Below are 26,462 nucleotides of genomic sequence, written 5' to 3'. Positions count from 1 at the left end.
ATAGGATTGGGGAGAAGAGAAGCTTGTGGCACAACTTGACTAGAAGAAGGGATCAGTTGGTAGGACATGTTCTGAGGCATCAAGGGATCACCAATTTAGTATTGGAGGGCAGCGTGGAGGGTAAAAATCGTAGAGGGAGACCAAGAAATGAATACACCAAGCAGATTCAGAAGGATGTAGGTTGCAGTAGGTACTGGGAGATGAAGAAGCTTGCACAGGATAGAGTAGCATGGAGAGCTGCATCAAACCAATCTCAGGACTGAAGACCACAACAACAACAACAACTGTGCATAAGAAGGGCCATCTGTAATAAGTGTTTATTTCTGTTTCTCTATATGTTTTGTTTAATATAATATCTTATGAAATATATGAATAATCGACAAAATTCCATAATGCATTCAATGCTACCAAACAAGTTTTTTTGGCACCACCAATGGAATGCCTCAACAGCCACCACTGGTTAATAGTGTGTTGACTTTGTTGTGTAGTGAAACAATCAGTGCAAACGAAACTGATTAACGATAAGATACATTTCTGCTCCTTCCTGTAATGGAATATAAAATGTTTAAAGTGAACAGATAAGTTGGACTATGTAAAACCGCCAGACGAACAGTGTTGCATAACTATGATAATACAGCTATGGACAGACGACGTTGTAGTTACAGTGTTCTGGAAAGAACTGTGTTTGCTGTGAATGTGCCATGTACATTTTAAATAGTTTATAATTTCAATATATATTTGCGCCATCACTGGCTGCTGTGTGCCTGAATAGTTAACTGTGCGACATGCACGTAGAAATTGTTTATTGTGAGTTTGCATGTTACATCCAACAGTGGCGAGTTTGCGCCTCATTATTCACTTGGTAAATGAACAGACCATAATTCTGTGATCAAAATAACTTCAAAAACCATCTACTGAACTGCGTTACTTCAGTGTTGTGCAGTAGAGACATAATAAATTGCTCACGCAAGGTCAAATGTTGGCAACAACTGTGACAACATCAGACTGTCCAATGGCCTATAATACGCCAATGATGAAATCGTTGCCAAGTGGAAAGCAAAATTCCACATGAGATAATTCATCTGCAGCATGTACAGGTGACGGAGCTAACTTCAACATGCTGTCTGCAATGATAAGCTGCCGACAACATTTCACCTCACAGCCTGTATTGTCACAGATAAGGATAGCTGCTTTAGCTCTCATCAATGATTAAAACCTCTATTAAAATTGTAAACTTTCTTTTTTGAACTTGTGCAAAGAAACTAATATTTAATTTGCTTCTTCTTTAAAATAAATGTCATGTTACCAAAAAATTTTTATTAATGTAGACATTGTTGACCTCCATTAGTGTAGTTGTTTCCAACCCTATGCCTATTTCTTTCATTCATAATTTTAGCACTACTGACACACCTGCTATTTTAATTATCTTTTGGTGGGTGTTAAACACATGTGCACTGTAATTTCTGTGAGTGAATTTAAAGTACAATTATTTAGGCATTGTATTTGTTTGAATTGTGGCATCCGCTATTAAGTTGAATGCAACAGCGAATGACAGCAGAGCTGCTTACACCCGATTGGTGTAGTACACACGGAATGAGAGTAAACATAATAACTTGTGTCAGACAGAGCACTGTGTATTCACTTAGACGTAAATGCCCTATTGCCACATCATCATAACCATAAGTGCATCCAGTTGTACTGTACTTAACTGTGTATGCAGAGATAAATGTTAGTTAGTAAAATGAGAGAGGGTCCCCCCCCCCCCCCCCCCCCACACACACATGCTTTATGAAAGTTTGGTGAAAATTTAGTGTCAGGGCTGAGTCATGATCACTACATGTGGTTTGATTCATAACTGAAATAGATAGGTCATAATTTTGTTTGCTGTGTGTAGCTGGATCACTAAACGACAATCATATCTTGTTGATTTGACTGAGTGACATGTCAATGGTAAATCTAGGGGCCGTGGAAAGAGGAGGCAGGGACCAGGGAGAACTAAGGATACTACATCAAGACTATGCTGCTAACGAGAAACAATCTCCAGCATTGCCCCCAGAATTGTTTGTGGCCTCCTGGTTCTGAGTCAAGTGGATGCCTTAAACAAGTTTGAAGTGTTGTCTCCATCTCAAATTGAAAATGAGCCAGTGGGATACTCTTTGCTTATTGAGAAGTGTTAGAATAAAATATGTCTGTCTTCTATTTCTGAGTTCATGTTTGGATCATTGTGATTGACAGAGAAGTTTGAGAAGACCAACCTTGTTTATGAGAATTCAGTGACATTCACAATCTCTGCATTGTGTAGAACTGATTTTGTACCCCTGGTTCAGAGTCAAGCATTAGCCAGAAATCAGAGACTTCAAAGGTTTTGTAATAAACTGGTGAAACTTCCAAGACTTGTGCCATGAGTTTTGAGATCTATAGGATATCTGTAAGATATCTCAGGGATGCACAACCCACCAGGGGCAGCTATCTCGGTAGCTTGTGTAATAAGCTAAATGAACACACAGTCAATGTGTACAACTATGAAAGTATAGACCATGCCCATCACTGTGGTTCATGGAACACCATATCTGTTCCGGAGCTGATGGACATTTAATATCTGATCACAATCTTATGGCATTATACAGCAGAAAACAAAAGGCAAAAAGAAGGTGTTGCTAGTTTTGTTAAGTACAGTGGCAAATGTAATGGAACTGTGGTGCACAATTTTTGTCTAGAGCAACATTTGAAGCCTTTGCCATTGAATTGCCCATTAACAGTTCAATCTAGTTAATTGTAGCAATATGTAGGACAGCTTCAGTGAATCTTGCCCTCTGTGTAACAGTTAGACTCACTTCTACTGCATTCGTTTAAATGTAAAAAAAAATGTAACAGCACTTTGGGATTTCATTGTAAATATTCCAACATACAGTACTGGGAAATTTGATGTGTACCATCAACAAAACTTTTGTAAAGCAGTAAAGTATTGAATGGTCTGTCCATACCTGATGATCAGACACTGATGACTGTTAACTGCTAGAATAAAATTGAGTAACACTGGAAAGTAGTAAGACCAATGTATAACGAAATGATTAAGCCCTGTAAATCACATCTCGAAGATGTAAACTGATCTATTGTGAAAGAGATGTAAATTCCAAATACAATTTGTTTTGCAATAAAACTGGAAGGTTCCCACTGATGTGAATGTGTGTTTTCCTTTCTTTTCTGAAGCAGGCTTTGGCCAAAAGCACAGTGTGTAACAGTCTTTTCATTGTGCCTGTCAGCAACTCAATGTGTCACCTTTATGGTGAGTTGCAATCTATCCTTTTCATAATAGTGTTAAACAAAGACAAAAATTTTGTAAAGTACATCAAAAAGTTCAGGCAACCCTACTCAATAAATCATTATGAAAAGTACTATAAAATATTAAGCAAAATAACCAAGCCGGTCGGTGTGGCCGAGCGGTTCTAGGCACTACAGTCTGGAACCGCGTGACCACTAAGGTCACAAGTTCGCATCCCGCCTCAGGCATGGACGTGTGTGATGTCCTTAGGTTAGTTAGGTTTAAGTAGTTCTAAGTTCTAGGGGACTGATGACCTCAGAAGTTAAGTCCCACAGTGCTCAGAACCATCTGAACCATTTGAAAGTAACCAAACAATCAAAAAGCTTTAATTTTAGCTCCAAAATCAACTAATCTTTTAACCAGATCATAACAGTTTTGGACATAATTAGGAGTGGTAAAAGTTTGAACTGTTCCAGTAAAAACAAAAACATTGTTTAAAATGTTGATAATAAATATCCAGGAAACCATGACATATTGCAGAAATCCAATGGCCATTTTTAAAGTGCTGGTGACCATACAGGTTCTTAAAAAGTGCCGTGGAAATACTGAAACATTTTCTTTGCCCCATTAGTGGGATAAGTGTCCCCTGTAACTCCGTAATTCGAAATAAAGTAAAGAAAACTACTGCCTCATAAAAGAAGCAACACATCACGAGGTATAGGTAACATTTCCAGTAAACTCCTAAAATTCTGCCCAGATAAATTATGCAAAGTTTTGGCCCACATATCTAATGCATCTATGAATCAGACAAAACAGAGCTTGCTTTAGTGAAGCCTCTCCACAAAAAGGGATACACAACGTAAGGTACAAACTATCATCTTGTCTCTATCTTGACCAAAGTCACAGAAGTTCTCAAGAATATACTGCATTCCAGAACGTGAGGCATCTCAAAAACTTTGACATTATCAATGAAAGACAGGTTTATTTTTGAAAAGATATGTACACAACTGAAACTGTGTTTTGTTTCATGAATGATATACTGGAATCCCTAAACAAAAAATGAAGATACTTGATATATTTTGTGATCTTTCTGATGCTTTTAACTGAGTGGCTCACAAAATATTCCCAACACAGCATGCTATTGTGACAACATAAGGGCAGAGGAAAACTGGTTAAAATCATACATCCAGAACAAGAAGCAGAAGATAGTTGTGGATGGGATCAGTGAAATGGGTGGCTGTTTCTCATATAAAGGGTGAGTCACCTAACATTACCGCTGGATATATTTCGTAAACCACATCAAATACTGACGAATCGATTCCACAGACCGAACGTGAGGAGAGGGGCTAGTGTAATTGGTTAATACAAACCACAAAAAAATGCACGGAAGTACGTTTTTTAACACAAACCTACGTTTTTTTAAATGGAGCCCCATTAGTTTTGTTAGCACATCTGAACATATAAACAAATACGTAATCAGTTCCATTTGTTGCATTGTAAAATGTTAATTACATTCGGAGATATTGTAACCTAAAGTTGACGCTTGAGTACCACTCCTCCGCTGTTTGATCGTGTGTATCGGAGAGCACCGAATTACGTAGGGATCCAAAGGGAACGGTGATGGACCTTAGGTACAGAAGAGACTGGAACAGCACATTACGTCCACATGCTAACACATTTTTATTGGTCTTTTTCTCTGACGCACGTGTACATTACCATGAGGGGTGAGGTACATGCACACACGTGGTTTCCGTTTTCAATTACAGAGTGGAATAGAGTGTGTCCCGACATGTCAGGCCAATAGATGTTCAATGTGGTGGCCATCAATTGCTGCACACAATTGCAATCTCTGGCGTAATGAATGTCGTACACGCTGCACTACATCTGGTGTAATGTCGCCGCAGGCTGCCACTGTAGTGTCGGCAGACTTGCCAACACTACGCACACTAATTGAAAGAGGCGGCCAAGATGCACGCGCTAACTCACGAAGGATGGAGTGAGGTCTGAAACAGGAGACTTAATGAATGTGATAAAGAAAATACGTATCTTTGGAATATACTTAACTTTTAATACATCCTTGTATACATCGTTCTTGATGAGACATCTGGAGATTGTGGCGATACAAGTGACTCTTTATATACAAGCTATTTAAGGCTAATGGCGCCTTGCTAAGTCGTAGCCATTAACTTAGCTGAAGGCTATTCTAACTGTCTCTCGGCAAATGAGAGAAATGGCTTCGTCCGTATAGTCGCTAGCAATGTCGTCGTACAACTGGGGCGAGTTCTCGTACGTCTCTCGAGACCTGCCGTGTGGTGGCGCTCGGTCTGTGATCACACAGTGGCGACACGCGGGTCCGACATGTACTAATGGACCGCGGCCGATTTAAGCTACCACCTAGCAAGTGTGGTGTCTGGCAGTGACACCACAGCCACAATACATTGTTTCATATCCTCTGGGGTTGTAGGCACATCACGGTACACATTCTCCTTTAACATACCCCACAGAAAGAAGTCCACAGGTGTAAGATCAGGAGAACGGGCTGGCCAGTTTATGCGTCCTCCACGTCCTATGAAACGCCCGTCGAACATCCTGTCAAGGGTCAGCCTAGTGTTAATTGCGGAATGTGCAGGTGCACCATCATGCTGATACCACATACGTTGACGCGTTTCCAGTGGGACATTTTTGAGCAACGCTGGACGATCATTCTGTAGAAACGTGATGTAAGTTGCAGCTGTTTGGGCCCCTGCAATGAAGTGAGGACCAATGAGGTGGTCGCCAATGATTCCGCACCATACATTTACAGTCCACAGTCGCTGTCGCTCTACCTGTCTGAGCCAGCGAGGATTGTCCACGGACCAGTAATGCATGTTCCGTAGATTCTCTGTCCCGTGGTTTGTGAAACCCGCTTCATCGGTAAACAGGTAGAACTGCAACGCATTCTCTGTTAATGCCCATTGACAGAATTGCACTCGATGATTAAAGTCATCACCATGTAATTGATGATGTAGTGACACATGAAATGGGTGAAAGTGGTGACGATGCAGTATGCGCATGACACTACTTTGACTCAGTCCACCGGCTCTCGCAATGTCCCATGTACTCATGTGTGGGTTCATGGCAACAGCAGCTAACACACCAACTGCACCCACTTCTCCTGTGATGGGCCTGTTACAGACCCGTTTGCGTGCTACGACCATACCTGTTGCATACAGTTGGCGGTAGATGTTTTGCAATGTGCGGCACGTTGGATGCTCTCTGTCCAGGTACCATTCTGCATACACCCTGCAGGCTTCAGCTGCATTTCGTCGACACACCATAGATGAGTATCATCTCCGCCTTTTCAGAGTTCGAATACACCATGGTCACAGTTCCTACAACACTACACTATCACAGACATCTGGTAACACAGTGTACTACAGTTGGTCTGCGTGCGGAGACGAATGCAGAATAACAATAGCAGCAAGCGCTACATGCGGACACTGTGACAGCTAGACCAAACCACAACAGTGCACTACAGCCACACTCGTAAACACTGCCATCATCATAAACATGTTCCTGCAGATGCTGCTCGCCGACTGTGGCCCGTGTTTGTTACAACACGCAACTGAACGTCGGAGGTTTCAAGTGTCAACTTTAGGTTACAATATCTTCGGATGTAATTAACATTTTACAGTGCAACAAACGGCACCGATTATGTATTTGTTTATATGTTCAGATGTGCTAACAAAACTAACGAGGTTCCATTTAAAAAAATGTAGGTTTGTGTTAAAAAACATACTTCCATGCATTTTTTTATGGTTTGTATTAACCAACTACACTAGCCCCTCTCTTCACGTTCAGTCTGTGGAATCGATTCGTCAGTATTTGATGTGGTTTACGAAACATATCTAGCGGTAACGTTAGGTGACTCACCCTGTATATACACTCCTGGAAATGGAAAAAAGAACACATTGACACCGGTGTGTCAGATCCACCATACTTGCTCCGGACACTGCGAGAGGGCTGTACAAGCAATGATCACACGCACGGCACAGCGGACACACCAGGAACCACGGTGTTGGCCGTTGAATGGCGCTAGCTGCGCAGCATTTGTGCACCACCGCCGTCAGTGTCAGCCAGTTTGCTGTGGCATACGGAGCTCCATCACAGTCTTTAACACTGGTAGCATGCCGTGACAGCATGGACGTGAACCGTATGTGCAGTTGACGGACTTTGAGCGAGGGCATATAGTGGGCATGCGGGAGGCCGGGTGCACGTACCGCCGAATTGCTCAACACGTGGGGCATGAGGTCTCCACAGTATTGATGTTGTCGCCAGTGGTCGGCGGAAGGTGCACGTGCCCGTCGACCCGGGACCGGACTGCAGCGACGCACGGATGCACGCCAAGACCGTAGGATCCTACGCAGTGCCGTAGGGGACCGCACCGCCACTTCCCAGCAAATTAGGGACACTGTTGCTCCTGGGGTATCGGCGAGGACCATTCGCAACCGTCTCCATGAAGCTGGGCTACGGTCCCGCACACCGTTAGGCCGTCTTCCGCTCACGCCCCAACATCGTGCAGCCCGCCTCCAGTGGTGTCGCGACAGGCATGAATGGAGGGACGAATGGAGACGTGTCGTCTTCAGCAATGAGAGTCGCTTCTGCCTTGGTGCCAATGATGATCGTATGCGTGTTTGGCGCCGTGCAGGTGAGCGCCACAATCAGGACGGCATACGACCGAGGCACACAGGGCCAACACCCGGCATCATGGTGTGGGGAGCGATTTCCTACACTGGCCGTACACCACTGGTGATCGTCGAGGGGACACTGAATAGTGCACGGTACATCCAAACCGTCATCGAACCCATCGTTCTACCATTCCTAGACCGGCAAGGGAACTTGCTGTTCCAACAGGACAATGCACGTCTGCATGTATCCCGTGCCACCCAACGTGCTCTAGAAGGTGTAAGTCAACTACCCTGGCCAGCAAGATCTCCGGATCTGTCCCCCATTGAGCATGTTTGGGACTGGATGAAGCGTCATCTCACGCGGTCTGCACGTCCAGCACGAACGCTGGTCCAACTGAGGCGCCAGGTGGAAATGGCATGGCAAGCCGTTCCACAGGACTACATCCAGCATCTCTACGATCGTCTCCATGGGAGAATAGCAGCCTGCATTGCTGCGAAAGGTGGATATACACTGTACTAGTGCCGACATTGTGCATGCTCTGTTGCCTGTGTCTATGTGCCTGTGGTTCTGTCAGTGTGATCATGTGATGTATCTGACCCCAGGAATGTGTCAATAAAGTTTCCCCTTCCTGGGACAATGAATTCACGGTGTTCTTATTTCAATTTCCAGGAGTGTATAAATGATCGGTAAGTTCACTAAGTTTGCTGTCAATACAAGCACTGTCATAAACAACAAGCCTCTCACCACCTAGATGTTGGTACCACCAAATTACTCTCAGAACTACTAACCTGCTTCAAAGTAAAGTCACTCACTAAATCTGAGAAAAACTAATTATATCCACTTCAGCTATGCTCACAATATCCTGCGAGAGATACATATGACAGTTAGCAAGTACAAAGGTTATACTGCACCAAAGTCTTACAGTTAGCTGCAAAATCATGTCGTTCAGGCCATAAAAGGCTTGCCTTTGGCTATTTATCCATTAGGACAACTACACATTTTGGAGACCTTACAGTCACACAGCCCACTTACTTTTGATAATTCTCCTCTATTACGTGTTGCGGACATATCTCCCAGGGAAATTCTCCAACACCAAAAAAAATTATCTTGTTGCAGAAAAAGGCTACAAAGCTGCCCCCAAGACCCTCCTGTCATAATCTTCTGAAGAAACTTGGGATAGTTAGCACCTCTTCCCAATTTATTAATTCCATTATGAGCTTCATGGTTGACCATCCTGTGCATTATGAAACCAATAAAATGTACCCTGAACACAATAAAAAAGAAAGGCTGATCACTACTGTGATTTAAAAATGTAACCCCAGGTACACACTGGCGTATAGTATCCCAGTAAAAATATTTAATTAACTGTCAAATAACAATAGAAGTCTGCAAGGTAACAGTTATTATTTAATAATAAAGATGTGAAATCAGTGCAGACTCTGCTACAGAGTGAAATTTCATTCCAGAAAGTAAATGTGTATTTACTTGATAAAACTTTTTATTCATTAGATGAATTTTTTAAACAGATATGTATAGTTTTTAAGATTATATTTTTATTGTTAATATGTTATGTATTGTCGTACAATATGTCCTAACCCTTGTATGATGTCTTTTTTCCACTTTACTTTAGTGTTTGTTCCAGTTTTGTGTTTTTATTTTCCCTGCATCTGTTTTTGAAAATTAAATGTATTTTCCTTTGTTACAAATTCTGTGCAATTTATATATTTTTTGACTCCTTCTGCATTCTAGTGTCTCATATGCCTAAACAGATCTACGCAATATGAATATAAATAAAATATAAATAAATACCACTTTTCCCACACGTCATTCTGAAAGCCATGGGTCAAGATAAACTGCAGACCCAAAATTTTCTTACTTTCAGACACAATAAGATGATATCATCCCATTCAGTATAATACCATACCTAACATAAAATAATGTTTTTATATTTTTTTCTGTTCTTCTTTGTTTCACACATGCAATTACAGACACATGCACATATGAAATTTCCAAGTTGTTTTCCAAGCTGAATTTTTCTGAACCATGATATTATAAGTACACATTTGCAAAATCATCAGAATGTAAAAAGTCTTGGTTGCACCTTCACTGAGTTATGATTGTACAGTCAGTCTGTGCTGGGTTACAGTAGAGTAGCCAATTTTTCAAAGTTCAGTTATTCATCAGTATTACTGTAAAATGCCACCTGTTTGTTTAACTTAAACTCCTTGAAGTCTCTGTAATTTAATAAAATATTTTGTTACAGGTATGAAGCTCACTAACTAAAGGTTAATCATCATCATTGTGGACAGCGAAAATAAATATGAATAAGTTGAGACTTGGGCATTATTAGTGTTGTGTTGCACTATTTAAAAATTATTTAAAACACTTAGCTTTTTTTAAATGGACACTGAAAATATATGTATTATAAGGCATTCAAAAGGCTGTAAACTTACTATTTCAAAAGAGCATCTCATTCAGTACCGCTCCAGCACTTATTAACAAAAGTATGACCTTTCTCTTTTTTGAGTCATCAGTCTTCTGACTGGTTTGATGCGGCCTGCCACAAATTCCTCTCCTGTGCCAATCTCTTCATCTCAGAGTAGCACTTGTGACTTACATCCTCAATTACTTGTTGGATGTATTCCAATCTCTGTCTTCCTCTACAATTTTTCTTTGCCCTCTACAGCTGCCTGTAGTACCACAGAAGTTATTCTGTGATGTCTTAACAGATGTCCTGTCATCATGTCCCTTCTTCTGGTCAGTTTTTTCCATAAATTCCTTTCCTTGTCAATTCTCAGGAGAACTTCCTCATTCCTTCCCTTGCCAGTCCATCTAATTTTCAACATTTTTCTATAACAACACATCTTAAATGCTTGAATTCTTTTCTGTTCCAGTTTTTTCACAGTCCATGTTTCACTGTCATGCAATGTTGTGTTCCAAATGCATATTCTCAGAAATTTCTTCCTCAAATTAAGGCCTATGTTTGATACTAGCAGATTACTCTTGGTCAGGAATGTCCTCCTTGCCAGTGCTAGTCTGTTTTTCATGTCCACCTTGCTCCATCCATCACAGGTTAATTTACTGCCTAGATAGCAGAATTCCTTAACATCATGTACTTTGTGATCACCAATCCTAATGTTAAGTTTCTTGCTGTTCTAATTTCTACTACTTCTCATTACTTTTGTCATTCTTCAATTTACTCTTCATCCCTATTCTGTGCTCATTAGACTATTCATTCCATTCAACAGCTCCTGTAATTCTTCTTCACTTTCACTCAGGACAGCCATGTCATCAGCAAATCTTATAATTAATTTCCTTTCATCTTGAATTTTAATCCCTTTCTTGAACCTCTCCCTTATTTCCATCATTGCTTCTTCGATGTGTGAGTTGAACAGTAGGGGCAAAATATTATATCCCTGTCTACTGTCCTTTTTAATCTGAGCACTTCATTCTTGGTCTTCCATTCTTATTGTTCCCTTTTGGTTCTTGTACAGCCAGCGGCCTTGCTGCAGTGAAAACAGTGGTTCCTGTCAGTTCACCAAAGTTAAGTGCTGTTGGGTTAGGCTACCATTTGGATGGGTTGCTGTGTGGGTCTGCTAAATACTGTTGGCAGGCATGGTGCACTCAGCCTTTATGAGGCCATAGAGGAACTACTTGTTGAGAAGTAATGGAACTGGTCATGAACACTGACAACAGCCAGGAGAGTGGTGCGCTGACCGCACGCCCCTCTGTATCCACATCTGGTGATGCCTAAGGGCTGAGAGTGACATAGCGGCCAGTCGGTACCATTGGGCCATCCTGGCCTGTCCTGAGAGTGTTTGTTTTTTTGTTCTTTTACATATTGTATACAAGCTGTGTTTCCCTATAGCTTGCCCCTGATTTTCTTGGAATTTTGAACATCTTGCACCATTTGCCTTTGTCAAACAGTTTCTCCAGGTTGACAAATCCTATGTAAATGCCTTCATTTTTCTTTAGTCTTGCTTCCATAATCCATCACAATGTTGTCAGAACTGCCTCTCTGGTACCTTTACCTTTCCTAAAGTCAAACTGATTTTCAGCTAACAGATCCTCAATTTTCTTTTCCATTCTTCCATATATTATTCTTGTCAACAACTTGGATGCATGAGCTGTTAAACTGATTTTGCAGTAATTCTCACACTTGTGAGCTCTTAACAATCTACAGAAGTGTGTTGTTGATGTTTTCTGAAAGTCTGATGGTATGTTGCCAGTCTCATACTATCTACACACCCATGTTAATAGTCATTTTGTGGCCAATTCCTCCAACGATTTTAGAAGTTCTGATGGAATGTTTGTCTATCCTTTATGCCTTATTTGATCTTAAGTCTTCCAAAGCTCTTTCATGTTCTGATTATAATACCTCTTCTGTATTGACTCTTGTTGTTTCTTATATCATGTCATCAGACAGGTCTTCCCCATCACACAAGTCCTCAATGTGCTCTTTGCACCTATCTACTCTCCCCTCATCATTTAACAGTGGAATTCCCATTGCACTCATAATGTTACCACCCTTGCTTTTAATTTCACAGCAGGTTGCTTTGATTTTTCTATATGCTGAGTCAGTCCTTTCAGCAATTATTATTTCTTTTTTGATTTCGTTACATTTTTAATGCAGCCATTCCGTCTCAGCTTCCCTGTACTTCCTGTTCATTTCATACTTAAGTGATTTATATTTCTGTAATTCTGAATCTCCCTGGACATTTTTGAACTTCCTTATTTCACCAATCAGCTGAAGTATTTCTTCTGTTACACATGATTTTGTTGCAGTTAACCTTCTTTGTATTTATGTTTTTTCCAACTTCTGTGATTGCCCTTTTCAGAGATGTCCATCCCTTTTCAGCTAAACTGCCTACTGGGATACTCTTCAACTAAACTGCCTACTGAGATATTCTTTATCACAATATGTATAGCTGCAGAGAACTTCAAGGGTATCTCTCTGTTCTTTAGTACTTCCATATCATGCTTCTTTAGCCATTGATTCTTCCTGATTAGCTCTTAAACATCAGCCTACTCATCATGATTATGAAATTGTAATCTAAATTTATATTGCCCCTGGGCACACCTTATAATCCAATATCTAATATTGGAATGTCTGTCAGACCAGAATGTAATCTAACTGAAATTTTGCCATATCTATCGGCCATTTCCAAGCATACCTCCTCTTCGTGTGTTTTTTGAACAGGGTATTCTCTATTACTAGTTGAAATTTATTGCAGAATTCCATTAGCCTCTCTCCTCTTTGGTTCCTAGTGCCAAGCTCACATTCTCCCACAATCCTTTCTTCCAATCCTTTCCCTGTATAATTGTCTGACCAGAAATCCTTGTCTTCTTTCCATTTCACTTCACTGACCCCCCCCCCCCCCTTCCCACTACATCTAAATTAAGCCTCCTCAGCATTTCTCTTTTCAAATTTTCCAGCTTCCCTACCATGTTCAAATTTCAGACATTCCATGCCCCAACTCATAGTACAGAGGGCAACTAGAAAAAGAAGAAAGATAATAAGTTCAGTAAAATAGATAAAAAATCAGCAGTGTCATATCTCAACAAGGAACTTGAAACTTTCAGTGGATGAATACAAACAGATCAGGGGGCCGGCCATGGGAACCAGGATGGCTCCTTTCTATACCTATCTTTTCATGGGTCACTTGGAGGAGGCTTTCCTGGGATACATAAGCCTTCAGCATTTGGTTTGGTTTACATACATTGATGACATATGGACTCATGATGAAGCTGACCTTTTACAGTTTTTGGAACCTCTAAATACATTATCCCAGTTAAATTTCACATGGTCCTATTTCGAATCCCATGCTACTTTCTGTAATGTTGACCTCATCCTCACAGATTCAGCTACACACTTCTGTTCACATTAAACCTGCTAACAAAGAACAGTACTTACATGTTGTCAATTGCCATCCTTTCGATGTCTCCCAGACAGCCTTGGCACTTGAGGCAATACTTCTCATTCTTGCCTCAGGCTTCAGTGGACTTAATTACCCCACCAGACTAGTTTTTCTGGGTCACCACATCCAGTCCTGGTACTGCTGATCCCTCAAAACACAACTTAGGAGTACATCTCTTGTTGCTCAGTGCCATAATCATCTTGAGCATATTAATCAGTTACTTTAACAAGGCTGTAACTCTGAAAAGCATGCCCTGAAATGAAGTCCATTCTGCCTGACATTTTGGTACCACACCTAGAATAGCTCTTCAGCAACTCCACATCCTCCATCCCCCACCTAAATCTCTGCAATAGCCTGGTCAAACTCAATGCTCCTTCTGCACCCATTTCCCTATGGCTCCTACCATTGTCACTGTCACTGCTGCAAAACGTGCCCTATGTTCCCTAATACCACCACCATTTATCCAATAAGTGGCAAAACATATACTATCAAAGGGAGAGTCACCTGTGAAACGACACATGTCATGTAACTGCTATGTTAACCCTGTTCAGTGTTTCCATTGGTATGACTACCACCAAGTTATCAGTTAGGATAAATGGACATAGACAGAGGATGTATACTGCCATTAAACAATATCCTGTTGACAGTTTTTACCTTGGTGTCTTTTTCACCAAATCTACCATCTGAATCCTTGCCCCAGACACCAGTTTCTCAGAACTCTGCAGGTGGGAACTGGCATTACAAAAAGTCCTTGGTTCTCACCACCCATCTGGCCTTGACATTAATTTTGTTGATCTCAGAATTTTTTCTTGGTAACTGCTCCTTTCTTCACCCCCTTTCCGTTTTCTATATTTTTTTGTTTTCAGACCTGTCTATTTTTCCCTGCCTTGCTCCTCCCCTACATAAAATGCACTTAGTGTTTCACTCCTATAAACTCTTGCATGATGTTTTGATTACTACCCTATCTTCCACCTTTGAGTTCTCAGGTTCTCAAATTAACAATCAGTCTTTCCTTCTCATCCAGTCTGGTAAGTCTCTTTTGACCCAGGGTTCTGGACAACTTTTCCGAACTCCCCCCATTTCCTAAATCTTGCCAATGCTTTTTCTTCATCCCTCTTCCTTCCTCTTCAACCCTTCTGCCAGAAGAAGGAGTCACTGGCTCTGAAAGCTTGCACAGTTGGTTAAGCTTTAGGTATGTTCTCTCCTGCCATTACTTGATAATGCCCCCACACTGCCAATCGGATGAAGGCTACTCCTCAGCAATTTGCTTGGGAAACATTGCAACATCTTCTGCACTTAAAATGCCCAGGATTGCTGTCAGATGGAATCATTCTGTTGGACAATATTGCCTGCCCCATCACTGTCAACTGAATGAAGGTATTGGTTGGGAAACACTGCAACGTCCTCCGTACAACCCAGATCTTTCACAGTGTGGTTTTCGCATTTCTCACACTGCTGCCAATTGAACAAAGGCTACTCTTCAGTAATTTGGTTAGGAAACACTGCAACATCCTCTACACAGCCTGGATCTTTCACCACCTGATTTTCACATCTTTGGCAGTCTGGAGAAAGACATACAAGGAAGTCGGTTTCAGATGGATGAGGAAGTGCAAGAATAGTTGTGGCTGTGGATCCGTCAGCAGCTGACCGTGTTTTACAAAACAGGAAATGATTGTCCCCCCCCCCCCCCCCAGTGGGATAAATGTGTGAATACATATGATGGTTACTTTTGAATGGAACCATTCCGTGCACCGATGTGGAAAGTGTGCAGTTTTCATTTGATTGCCCTTCACATCAATGCTCATAAAATTTTGTGAGTGAACTTGTAAATGGCATTCTATGTAAAACAACTTTTCTGAAATCCAAACTGTGATTCACAGAGGATATTATTGTTTTTCAGTTGGGGTGATATTCTAGAATACATCACCTCACCTTCTCAAAAGCTTTGGAAACGATATCAGTGGTGACACTGGTTGGTAGTTGTTCATATTTCTCCTATCATCTTTCTTATAGAGGTTTTTAACAATAGGATATTTAAATCTCTCTGGGAAAATTCCTTAAGTTAGTGATGCATTACATGTTTCAGATAAAACAGAGGTTATTATATGGGAACAAATCTTTAGTACTCTGATGGAAATACCATCAAATCCATATGATTTTTTTTATTTTTTGAGAGGATGTATAATTTTCTTAATTTCAGAGGAGGAAGTTGGTGATGCAATCAGATGATTTTATGAGTTGATTTTTCAAGGTACTGCTGTGACTTTGCTATTGAACTGTTGGTCTTTATATTTCCTACTACATTTAAGAATTGATTATTAAACACATGTGCTACCTCTGACTCATCATGTATAGCCTTCCCATTCAAATCAATAGTGATATAATCCTGTGATCTGGTCAGTTGTCCTGGCTTTCGATTCATTACATTTCAGCCTTAAGTTTGTAGTTGGAATTATTGATTTTTGACAAACATGTTTTTCAACTTTTTAATAATGTTTATTAGTAATTTTGAGTAGTTTTTGTAGTGTGCAACTGCTGCAGGATCTTTACTTGTTCTTGCCAAGAATTACATTTTCCTTTTCCTTACAGAAGATACTCTGATCCCTCAAATGATCCAGGGTTTTCTATGTGGCTTTTGATCTCATTTCTGTTTAGTTTACGCAGACATTTATTTTCAAATAATGATATGAATTTATCATGGAATAGATTAAATTTTATGTCGGCATTTGTTTGATTATAAATTCCATCCCAAGTCATCTCTTGCAAACAAATCTTAAAAATGTTTGTCCAGGTATTGTTAGTTGTTCTAACTGATTTCCATTGAGGAGTATCTGTACCTTAAGGCACTATTTTATTCATCCTAACTAACTGTGCACCATGATCAGAGAGAGCATTTGTTACTTGGTATACAGTTATTTTATTGCTATCAAAGAAAACATTATCAATTATGATCCTGCTTCTTTTTCCACCCATGTAAGAAAGTTAATTAGTGAGATCAAATTGTAGGATCCAAATAAGATTTTTATAGGTCATTTTTCCTATCAGAATCCTTTAGAAAATCTAATGCTTCACAAACAGTTCAAAATTTCCCATTGGGGATCTCTATACAGTTACAATTATCAGTGAACTATTTTTCAGTATTGATTCATAAGCACACATTTCCATGAGCTGATCACTACAAAACCTACTTGTTTTCTCATATTAGTTCTACATTAGTAAGATGCAAGAGTGTAATCTTTTATATTGAGTCTCTAACCCTATGGTTATGTGGTGCTCAGATAGGCACAGTGTGTCTATCTTCCCAGAGCTCTCCAAATTTCTCTTACAGGTAAGAAGTTCTTCTACCTTATTATTCAGTCCTCTAATATTCTCACAGATAAGCTAACCTTACTTTTTCTGTGTTCTTCTCTGTAGGTGAGTGGGCAGCATAGTTAGCTACCATATGAAGGACCTGGGTTCAATTCCTGGTACAGCTAAGGATCTTTCCACAGTAGGAGGACTGGTAAGGGGTGCACTCAGCATCATGATGCCAACTGAGGGCCTACTTGACTAAGAAGTAGTGAATCCATGGTCTGGAAAGTCTGCAAAACAGTTGGGAGAGAGCTGTGCTGACCACATGCTGCCCCCCCCCCCCCCCCAAAATACCACATCTACATCTACATGTCATTGCAAGACAGAGGATGACACAATGGCCAGCCAGTAGGCATCTCTTGGGCTCTCACAGCCTTGTAAGAAGCTCATTACTTCTCTTTCAATTCTGGGCTCTCACTGCCTTGCAAGAAGCTCATTACTTCTCTTTGCATTCTTATGCATTTTGTGGGGCTCTTCTTTTGTTTTAACTTCTTTCACTATTAAATGCTTGCTGCTGTCTGGCAGACAGCATACTTAGGAATCCACGTGCCTTGTATATGGATAAAAATTTCCCAGTGGGGATCTCTGTTCAGCTACAGTTGTAAGTGCACTATTCTTCAGTGTTAATTCACAAGCATGCACTTCTATATTCTGATCATAAAAGAGGTACCCTCTTACATGTGTAACTGTGTGGATCTTGCTTTGTGTAATGGTGGCCCCACACCCTCATACATTTTCTGCAAAAATCTCAGCCAAACTACATTTCCATCTTTTATTCAAGTATAGGCTGTGTCTAGTATATCCCCATCTCTGAACTGCAGTAACCGGCATGGCACTCACATGAGAGTTCGTTTCAGTCAGTAGTAGCCTGCCCAACTCTGTTTTCACATAGCTCATAACAGTGTTAAACCGGGTCTTAGCATGATGCTGTACAACAGCCACAAAACTCACATGTGTGTCTGAAGTTTCTACTCCTATCCCATTCAGATCACCAGGATGTTTCCTGCTCCAGATACTGTCATCACTTGATCCTCTTTATCAAAATCCTTACGCAAGTTATCTATGTCCTTTGTCACCTGGCTAGCAGTAGCACTTGGTTTCACAATACTTGTGACCTGGTCTGCCGTTCCTACTGCAGATTAAATGATGGACATGGTGGGTTTGCCATCTTCATCAAACAACACAATGAATATAGCCTGCTTCCTACCCAAAATGAAATAGGAACAGACAAGATCTTTGAATGTGCAGCCATAAAGCTTACAGATCGAGATCTAATTATAGCTACAATTTACTGTCTCCCCTCCAGTAGTATTAATGATTTTCTGTTACAAATGGACTTGTTTCTATCCAAAATAAGTCAGTGGAAACAGGATGTGATTATATGTGGTGACTTTAATATAGACTTTCTCACCCACAACAGAAACAAGGAGACATTGATTAACATTGCAAAAACTTATAATCTGCATGGCCTTGTAAACGAGCCCACTAGAATAACACCCACATCCAAGACAGCTCTAGATCAAATTTTCACAAATAGAAATAAACTTAACCCAATCTAGAAGTATACAATGCAGGATTCAGTGACCACCAAGCTGTCATTCTAAAGGTCGATGTTAGCAAAGATACCTCAAACCCAGACCCACCTAAAACTTTATGAAGGTTTTTCACCCAAGATAACCTGAACAAGCTAAATGCCCTCCTTAGTAAAGAAAAGTGGACAGAGATGTACACAGCCAATGATGTCGACATGAAATTCAACATATTTCTTAACAAAATGATCCACCACTTTGAAGAGGCCTTTCCACAAGAACCAGTAAGAATAAATAATAATAATAATAAGAGAAACAAGAGTTGGATTACAGCAGCTATAAAAATCTCTTGCAAACATAAAAGAATACTCCACATGTTATGTAAACAAAGTAGTGACTCCCCCCAACTAACAGAATACTATAAAAACTACTGATGTATCCTAAGAAGAGTGATAAGACAAGCAAAAAGGATGCAAAATGATGAGTAGATTGACAAATCCAGCAATAAAGTAAAAGCAATGTGGAATATCATAAAAAGGGAAAGAGGTGAAATGAAAGCTTCTCACATGAATATAGGAATCAAACTCAACAATGAATCCATATCTAATTCCGAAGTTGTGGTGAACTCTTTCAACAATTTCTTTACGAGCATAGCTGAAAAATTGGTCAAAAATAATCCTAACATAAATTACCAACCAGCAAACCAAATATATCACGCATGTGCAGAGTCAATTTTCATTACCAAAGTCTCTGAAAATGATGTTGCAAAAGCCATCAGAGAGTTAAAAAATTCATATTCAGCTTGAATTGATGGTATCCCAGCACCTGTAATCAAAAATTGTGAACACACAATTGCTGAACCATTAACTCACCTCTGTGACTGTTCTTTAGGCAGGTATTTTCCCTGAAGCTCTGAAACTTTCTAAAGTAATTCCTGTCTTCAAAAAAAGTGATAATAAAGATATGAATAACTACAGGCCTATCTCAATCTCATCCTGCTTTTCTAAAGTTTTTGAAAAAATAATGTACAAAAAAAAAAAAAAAAAGATGGACTTCATTGAAAAAAAAAAAAAAAGATTTACTAAGTTTAGCTCAACATGGGTTCAGAAGCAACAAATCTACTGAAACTGCAGTATATGATTGCATAAATACGCTATTAGATCTGTTAGATAGAAAACAAGCCATAACAGACATATTTCTGGATCTGTCAAAGGCTTTTGACACTGTTGACCACAAAATATAGCTGGAAAAAATAGAACACTATGGTATCAGAGGAATTGCAAACAATTGGATTGCTACATTCCTAACCAATTGGATGCAGAGAGTCAGCATGAAATACGCTAACAGACAAAGCTACTCAATAACTGAAATACTATTAAGTAATAAAACTGTAAAGCATGGTGTTCCACAGGGCTCAATATTGGGACCCCTACTTTTCCTCCTGTATATTAATGACTTGAGCCTGAATGTTGACGCACACAAAACAATAATATTTGCTGATGACACAACTGTACTCCTCAAAGGGGAGAATACAGAAGCTGTGCAAAAAGCTACGAACTTGGCCACTGAACAACTCAGCAACTGGGCTAAAATCAACAGATTGACTATCAACACCAAAAATACAGCTTCCATGAACTTTCACACAACACAAAATGCAAATTCCTCTCAGCCATGTGTCACTGTAAATAACCAGCCAATAGATACTGACACTGTTTTCAAATTCCTGGGTCTGTGGGTTCAAGATAACCTTAAATGGAATACACATACAGGAAAGGTAAATGCCAGAATTAGTACTGGCTGTTATGCATTGAGTGTACTAAAATCATGTGCTAGCCTGAAAACATTAACCAGCGTGTACTATGCTTACATACAAGTCCACCTAAAATATGGTGTGATATTCTGGGGAAATTCTCCACAATTCTCTGAGCACATTCAGAATCCAGAAGAGAGCAATGAGGATTATTACTGGGAGCAAACTCAGAGACTCCTGCAAACCCATCTTCAGAAAGTTGGAAATCCTTACACTGCCTTGCCTATACATTCTCAAGACTCTAAAATTTTTCAGAAACCACATAGTGCCAACTGACACCAGAGTCATAAAAAATAATAAAATCTATGAACACAACACCAGGAAAAACTCAAATCTGCATGTTTTACATACAAACACTCAACTGTGTAAAAAGGGACCTTTCCACATGGGCCTCCAATTGTTCAACAATCGTCCCACTAGTATTAAGTCTATTGAAGACAACATAAAATTTAGCAAAGCCATGAAGTCATATTTGTTGTGTCACTGTTTTTACTCTGTAAATGAATACTTAGAACAGTAATCTTGCTACTTGTGTTAAATTGAAAACATTGAGCAATATAATACATTAGGATATTAGAGGCCTATGTTAATATATGTTAACAATATTAACTGATATTTTCCGACATCTGCAACACTCTATGTACCATAAGTTCACATGGAATAAATAAATAAATAAATTGTCCTGTACCACCTGGCCTACATGCCTGTCATGGCTACTATCTAATCTCTTTTGTTACTGACCTACACTTAGTTTCTTTGTTAGAAGTCTGCTGGACTCTACTGTGACTTACAGCTGGATAAGGTTCTTCCTCTCCTACTTCAGGTAACAAGTCAAGCTTATTAGATGCTATAAGCTTACATGTAGTTGAAGAGCTGTTCCCCTTTCACACATTGCTTGTTACCTCTACCCAGTTCCCACAGTCTGTTTACCCTTTATCTAGTTCATATTTCACCCAATGTAATTCAATCTGAAGGGCACAAACCTTTGCCTCCTGTTCAGTGATTCATTTGTCTTTTTTGTAGAGACTAAAGTCCATTCTCCACTACAATTCTCCCCAGTGGAATTCCAACCCACAATCTACAAATACCATTCCCTGTCTGACTACACTATGGCAACATCCAAACTTATCACACATTATAATTCAGACTAAACACTTTCAAATATAACTTGAACACCTAATACACTCTACACTTCAAAGATTTTTGTTACTTATGAATTGCAAAAACTAGGCCTACGGCTTAGCACTTCAGGTGCATGATGCAACATAAGATGTTAGTTATTTCCACTTAAAATAAGAACTTAGTATTAACTTAACTGCAGGATATGTTAATTAGCTTATTCATAATGAAAGGTAACTTTTAATTAATAGTTTTTATGAATATTACTTGATGCTAGACAATGTTTACAATTGGTAAACTGTGGCCTGTTATGCATGATGAGATTTTATGTGACAATATAAATACAAAACCTCAGATCATGAAATCTTCAATTGCCCACATGAAGGATGTATAAAGGAACAAATTTACATCCAAAATATGCTTCAAGCAATCACTTTTTTCGTATGAAAATTGTTTATTTTTCACTAGTAGTGCAGAGGCAGCTACTGTGTGCAATAGTACCCCTAATCAAGACACATAAAACATATCACTGCACTCCCGGATTTCAGGAGAATATACTCATTTTCCAGGGAGCAAAGAGGAGTTAACTGGGGAAGCCTGGACACAGGAACAGGGTGCACCAAACCTAGGCTGAGGCAGACCCATCTTGCATAAAGAAGGACAGGAGAAAATTAATTTTAATTTTCCATTATGAGAACATTACGAGTTTCCATTAATGAAACACAAGAAAGTGAATTGGCTGTGTCTATTTCAAAGAAAGCATCCTAGAATTTACCTTAACCAATTTAGAAAACCATGGGAACCTTAAAACTGAATTGCCAGATGAGGATTGGAGCCCTGGTTCAGATTTTTAACAGTAATGCCAACTCTCTCAGTTGAGTAATATGGGAAACAAATATCTTTTTATTCCAAAATTCAACTCGATTAAAAATATTGAAGTCCATATAGGAGAAACCGTTCTCATAAAGTGAATTAATCTTGTTCTACATAAATAGATAGACGTATAATGTCAGAAAGAATTAACAGTTGTTCTTATAAAAAGTTAATACAGACAACAATACTGTGGAAACCATTCAAAATAATAACATCCCCTCATTTATTATGCCACAATATTTCAAGATGTTTGCTTCATGAAGTCTCACAGAGGAAGACATATGACTTACCGGTCCAAAGCTGTCATATTCAGTAGAAGACAATGAATTACGATGTTGTAGGTTGCTTTGATATGTAGATTCATCAGCAGAGTTATCACTATCTGCATCTTGTGCCAGAACATGACCAAGTGGTGCTGTAGTCTCCACCAAAACCATCACACTGACCCTTAGTGGGAAGAGGCCACAGAGCGTAAGCAAGTGTCCTTTCTCTATGTGATTTGGAGATGCATAGAGTCTGAAATATTACGTTACATTATTAATTGCTGACATTTTGCATGTAACATATTTCAGTTAAAGAAGAAGAAGAAAGAAAATCAGACATAAACAGATACAAAACAAGCTGAGATGTGCTGTGCATATTACATGTACTTAAAGCACTAACTCCTCTTCACTAATACATTGTTTTTCATATATTTCAATATGAATATCCTATTCTTATTTTTTATCTGTCCAATTAAAGTATTGTTATTTAAAAGATATTCTCTAGGCATATGAAGATCCATAACAGTTTGTATGTTTCTGTTTATGTCAGTGTATATTCTTAATAGATGTGATAAGTTATAACAAACAATATGAGTTATGTGAATGTGAGCTGTCACAACCATTCACAAACCTATGGTAAATTTCTAGAATATTTCTAATTTTGTTGTCTGCATAAGTTAAATGGTAGAGTGTCACAAAAATAAGATGAAAAGTCACAACAAAACATTAATTTCATCATCTGTTAACTGTTTAAGTTCTCATGCAGTTGACGAAATCAAAGATTCATGGCAAACTTTACACAATATGGCAGAATACACACTATTTACCACATAATCAAGTGAAAACAAAGTTGCCTGTCTGCCAGCTGATTCACATAACCAGATTTTCAAAATCTAATAGGCACTAGAAACTGAGCAAACTGCAGTTCCTTTGTCTCAAACATAAGAGAAGAAAGGGTTGAAAGAATGAATAATTTATTAATATTAGACAAGGAAGTCACAAGAACCCTATGCCACTGACAAAAACAGTAGAACAGAATACATCAAAACTGGAAAATTACTGCCACTGTTTGTCATTTAATCTGTTCTTTGACTCATCAACAAAGCCTCAGGGTTCCAAATTCCTTATATCTTGTCAAATTATCCCTACTCTGTTTATCTGAAAGAAGGAGCCAGAGATTCTACAACTCAGTAGGACTTTCAGCTATAGAAATCTGAACTCTCCTGGCATATGGTAGGCACAGATTTTGTTTATGTTTATTGAGCTACATTTTTATTTTAAACATTTCTTGATCATAGATTCTTACATGAAAGTAAAAGTTTCATTGAGCTGATAGTGATGAAATGCATATCTTGCTGCTTAGCACTGTATTATTTATACAGAAAATTTGCTGCACTATGGTAAATTTATCAGGACATGAATGATGCTTTGAAGATGTGACACAGTTATCATAGTACCACTTAGAGGTTCCATTCATTAACTATTACCAAACACTGTCCTACATTGTATCACTTCCCAGGATCTCTCTCTCTCTCTCTCTCTCTCTCTCTGTGTGTGTGTGTGTGTGAAATGCAGGCCCTGGAGAAAAGATTCTGCTTGTCAAATTGCTGTCATACTGGTCTATTGCATGGCCATTACTAGTTGAGAAGAAACTTCATGCATAAGAAGTATTCTTAAAAAAATATATGAACCTTTGTGGAGGAAATTATTCAAGATGACACTAACTGTTATTGGATGTAATTGTTCTGTGAGTCAGGTCTTCTGATTATTTTAGTGACCATTGGATTACTTCTATTACTCTGTACTAGACTGTGTAGTTAACACATCATCCTCTTGTAATATCTGTCAGATGCAAGAAAACTACTTGACACCTTATAACAAAATCTTTAAACAATTACAGAAAGACCACTCTGATACTCAAAATATGGAACTTACTCTTAAGTCATAGGCCCTACAAAAAAAGTTAAAAACATTATAAATCTATACAACCAAAAATGTCAGTATTCCTATGGGCATAGGTCCTCTAACATATGGGGTTGCAAATATATTACTTCCAAAGTGAGTTGCTAGTCAGTAATATTTTCATTAATTTTCCTGCTGAAACCAAAACTTACAAATTTAACATCTATTAGTCTATTACACCGGTTTTAAAAACAATTTTCTTTACTTACGCAAGTATTTCTTGAGGTTCAAGTATCAATTCTGATTGTTGACTGTTAGTAACAGTGGAAACATTCAATGCTGTGAAATAATGAGATCCTCTCTGGAAGAAAGAAGAATGTTTTACCAGTGAATTGCAAAAGAAAAATGTATTTCAATATCTTTTCATTCTGAACCTTTATTATAATTGCCTCATTTTCTATTAGATGTTATACTCCAGAATTACATCCTTCATATTCTTTCTGATTACATCTGATAACATTTGGTCATAGTGTTGTTATAATATTTGGTAGTAATAATATCTTTAATTTTTAAAAATTATTATCAGTGCTGATTTTCTGGAAAAAAATTAAGCGATACTCTGTGACCTGTGCCAATGCCTAACATTTACTAATTACTGCTGTAAGAAATTATAACACACTTTTACTGAGTACCTTAATCAACTAGTCCAGATTTATATATAATATCTGGAATTAATGTTAAAACAGGTACTTTGCAGATAAACCTGGTTGTTTAGAGCAGGTTCCTAATCAGCATCACAATATCACTATCATGTTTCTCATGCTTCTGTCCCATGATTTTGCTGTATATAGCCAACTACCTTTCTTTCAGGAACCAGGTCTCCACATGAAGGATTGGGTTATATGGTTGTACAAGAGGTCCTACAAGTTGAAGAAAATCAAGTTTTCAACGTTCCTCAGCTGCAGTAATGCTTTTAATGCCATTAAACTAAGTTAATTTGTTAAAACTCCTCACACATTCAGTAGGGGATTTTGGTACACAATTAGCTGAGTTTATGAAAGGCAGTAAAGAAGCTGGATATTCCTTTTCTTCTAGGAACTCCCGGAAACCTATGATTACTATTTTTTCAGAAAATCTGAATCTTTGACATAATTTTTATATTTTCCTCACAAGTTGACGCAGAACTGTCAGACAAGTGTGACGGATGCAGGTTTTTAGTGCACGAAATAATATCATCATCATCACTTCATAGTCTACCACCCATTCACTTGCATAACTTTTCATAAAACGATGTTGGGTCAATGTGCTTGGTCCAGCAATACATCTTTTTTCATTTCCTTCAACTGCATTTGTGCTTTTTCTTTTTCTCTTCAATCACTCTGAGTCTTTATTCAGTTTTCAGACAACACAACATACAAAGTTTACCAAGATAATCCCATTCCTAATGTCCAGGCAGAGCTTCAAGGAATCCTCAGAACCTTAGGCCCCCTACAAAACCTTTCACCTGACTCCATCAACCTCCTGATTCCACCGACACCCCGCACCCCTACCTTCTACCTACTTCCTAAAATTCACAAATCCAGTCATCCCGGCCACCCCATTGTAGCTGGTTACCAAGCCCCCACAGAACGTATCTCTGCCTACGTAGATCAACACCTTCAACCCATTACATGCAGTCTCCCATCCTTCATCAAAGACACCAACCACTTTCTCGAACGCCTGGAATCCTTACCCAATCTTTTACCCCAAGAAACCATCCTTGTAACC

The 26,462-nt window shown here is 39.0% G+C and overlaps 1 protein-coding gene across 1 annotated transcript in view; it reads right to left on the bottom strand.

Annotated features, from left to right (window-relative positions):
- The window catches only part of LOC126252980 (serine/threonine-protein kinase Nek8), a 326,833-nt gene that overhangs the window by 16,603 nt on the left and 283,768 nt on the right, over positions 1-26,462 (bottom strand). Inside the window, exons 20-21 of the mRNA XM_049954008.1 lie at positions 24,965-25,056; positions 22,821-23,046 (exon numbers count right to left, since the gene is read on the bottom strand). Of these exons, the coding sequence (XP_049809965.1) occupies positions 22,821-23,046; positions 24,965-25,056 (318 nt within the window). The remainder of the gene's footprint in view (positions 1-22,820; positions 23,047-24,964; positions 25,057-26,462) is intronic.

Source organism: Schistocerca nitens, chromosome 4, assembly GCF_023898315.1.
Source record: "Schistocerca nitens isolate TAMUIC-IGC-003100 chromosome 4, iqSchNite1.1, whole genome shotgun sequence".
Classification (NCBI taxonomy): Eukaryota; Metazoa; Arthropoda; class Insecta; order Orthoptera; family Acrididae; genus Schistocerca; species Schistocerca nitens.
The sequence above is the reverse complement of the archived record's forward strand: the minus strand, read 5'-3'. Positions and strand labels throughout refer to the sequence as shown.